General features: G+C 46.3%; 1 protein-coding gene across 1 annotated transcript; it reads left to right on the top strand.

Moving 5' to 3' along the window:
* The first annotated feature begins 330 nt into the window (after nucleotides 1-330).
* LOC123402992 (cationic peroxidase 1-like) lies at nucleotides 331-2,054 on the top strand. The gene is made up of 3 exons (XM_045096967.1): nucleotides 331-579; nucleotides 674-883; nucleotides 1,152-2,054. Exons 1-3 carry the CDS (start codon nucleotides 367-369, stop codon nucleotides 1,728-1,730), a joined length of 1,002 nt encoding a protein of 333 aa, XP_044952902.1. The 5' UTR covers nucleotides 331-366; the 3' UTR covers nucleotides 1,731-2,054.
* Nucleotides 2,055-3,072: the final 1,018 nt, after the last annotated feature.

Below are 3,072 nucleotides of genomic sequence, written 5' to 3'. Positions count from 1 at the left end.
CATGATTTATTTATTTATTTATTTTAAGACGGATGAAGTAGTTAATAAGAAAAGAGTTGTTTAAGCTACACACTCTGGGGCTTTGCAAGTAGTATTACTACTAATATACTATGCCAGCGCAAACACAGCTTGTAAGCTGCTGGCTAGTTGCACCGGACGACCAGCACAAGGGATGGCGAAGTTTGCACACATGCACGTATGGACAAAACGAGAGGTAAACGCTGACTTTGGTGAGGGTTGCAATATACAAAGCCAGCTGCTACATCTTGCATGGATTCGACGCCACTGCACTATAAGTAGTGGCAGGGATACGGTGCATACTCCATCAATCAGCTCGTGCCATTCCCCCAAGCAAGCAATCTTGCAATGGCGGCGTCCTTCACCTCGCGTTGCGCAATGCTGGCGCTACTAGCCCTTTTCCTCTCCGGCGCCGACGGGCAGCTGAGCCCGACGTTCTACGCGTCGACATGCCCGAACCTGGCGACCATCGTGCGCAGCGCCATGAACACTGCCGTCGCCAACGAGAGACGGATGGGCGCCTCCCTGCTCAGGCTCCACTTCCACGACTGCTTCGTTGAGGTATATATGCATGAAAATATTATATCCATGCACGCACGCACTTGTCTGGCTGAGATCGATCCATATATAATTGGCATTGTCAAATTTTGGCTAGGGCTGCGACGGATCGGTCCTCCTGGACAACGTGCCTGCTACTCCGACTACTCCGGCTTTCTTCGGCGAGAAGAACGCCTTCGGGAACATCAACTCCGTCCGCGGCTTCGAGGTCATCGACACGATCAAGAGCAACGTGGAGCAAGCCTGCCCCGGCGTCGTCTCCTGCGCCGACATCCTCACCCTCGCCGCACGGGACGGCACCGTTCTGGTACGTACGTTCTGCCCGACGCAGAAACTGTGCAGATAAATAAAATGAAACTCTGTTATGTCTCAATCGATGCTATACATATTCTTTTGATATTGCATGTAGATTCATACAAAATATTTACGAGTACTATCCAACTCTTTCATAAACAACGCCTTATGAGTACAAAATAAAACTCTGACTTGATTGAGACTGAGCCACAACCTATAAATAATGCCTTATGAGAATTGAGAACTATACACTCATTTGAACTGGCCGTTTGCATATGCAGCTCGGCGGGCCGACCTGGGAGGTTAACCTCGGCCGGCGCGACTCGATGACGGCGAGCATGGACCTGGCGAACAGGGACCTCCCGCCACCGTTCGCCAACCTCGTCAATCCCGACGGTAGCGGCCTGATCGCAAGGTTTGCCAACAAAGGCCTGAACGCGACCATGATGACCGTGCTCTCTGGCGCGCACAGCATCGGCTTCGCGCAGTGCAAGAACTACCGGGACCGCCTCTACAACGAGCCCAACATCGATTTCCAGTTCGCCCAGCAGCTCCAGGCCAACTGCCCCGCCACGGGGCCCGCCGGCGACACCTTCCTGGCCCCGTTCGACGTGCAGACGGCCAACGCCTTCGACAACAAGTACTACGACAACCTCGTCTCCCGGCGCGGCCTCATCCACTCCGACCAGGTGCTGTACAGCCCCGGCGGCACGCTGGCGTCGGTTGTGAACCAGTACAGGTCGAACAACGCCCTCTTCTTGTCGGATTTCGTTGTCGCGATGAAGAAGATGGGCGACCTCAGCCCGACCGCCGGATCCGCCAGCCAGATCAGGACCAACTGTAGGTTCGTCAACCCTTGATCATGCATCGACGGTCTCGTATGATATTATATGAATTACTCTACATTATAACTAAAAAAAGTTAATAAACTCGACCTGGTGACATGACAGACAGACTGATCTTTTACCTTTGTAAACTGTAACTACTATACTGTACAACTTCCGTCTAATGCTCTACTGGTGTCAACTACCTACTGGCTACTGCTTAAACTATATATTAATCATTTCAAATGATCATTGAGCTCCAATACATGTATGTTTGTAAACAATGCTATTATCAGTGACAACAGGAAGGTCCTCGTGCCATTGTTGCATATTTATTGTAACTTCCTTAACTGTTTCCTGTGAATCCTGAGGTTAATCGTGCTCTCCAGAATTAATCACCAATGTATTATGGCAGAAGTTATCCAAGGAATAACGGAAATTGATTGAATGCACCAGCTTGTGGTCTATGTAGCATGTCACCTGCACCTACCTAAAAGAGAAAAGAGTACATATTGTGGGACCTCCATAGCTTAGTTTAAGAAACCGTATATATACTGTCAGTCAGACCGATGAGGTTGTCCGTTTAGATTTTCACCGGTCGAACCAGCAGCTCAGCCAGTTCATTCGTGGCCAAAAAAAAAAAAAAACCCAGAATTTCAGCTAGCTATTCTTTTATGTAAATTTGAACTTATATCAATTGAATGAATACATGTTATATTGGATGTCATCAAGGACATTGTTTGATTCCCAGTTTACGCACCATTTTCTATATTCCAATCGAGTTTACGCACCATTGTTTGACAGTTTGCTAAGAGACCACCCCTTGAAAACCAATCGAGGTGTGAATTCTGTTTTTTCTCTGGACAGATTGTCATCCCGGACATGTTTTTTAAACTATCCATCAGTTTTTATAACTATGCTCCATAGTAGCATTATATTTTTCACCATCTCCATTAATATAAAAACCACCCGTTACGGATAATAGCCTTTGTATTGGCTTCCAAGGCAAATCCTCTCTGATTCCACTAGTACATGCCTAAGAAAAGATCCCTTGTGTTGTTTAAACTCGGGGATACTTCCGTTTACAAAGTTATGCCGTGAATAGTTTAAAATATGTTCGAGTGTCGTAGAAGATCCCCTCATGCTTTGTACATATACAAGTCATGATTTCATAAAAAGATATGGTATTTACACTTATATAGTATATTTGTCGATAGCCGTTCCTTAAATGTTTATGAATACCATATTTTCTATTGGCAAATTAGTTACAATTCAGATTATAGACTTTATCATATTATGTCCCTGCATATGCTTGTGTTTCTGATTGTGATTCTAAGTAGTTAGTTAAGTTCTTGCGGACATGGAAGAACCCTGGTCT

The sequence above is a fragment of the Hordeum vulgare genome, chromosome 6H (genome assembly GCF_904849725.1).
Source record: "Hordeum vulgare subsp. vulgare chromosome 6H, MorexV3_pseudomolecules_assembly, whole genome shotgun sequence".
In the NCBI taxonomy this organism is placed as follows: domain Eukaryota; kingdom Viridiplantae; phylum Streptophyta; class Magnoliopsida; order Poales; family Poaceae; genus Hordeum; species Hordeum vulgare.
The sequence above is the reverse complement of the archived record's forward strand: the minus strand, read 5'-3'. Positions and strand labels throughout refer to the sequence as shown.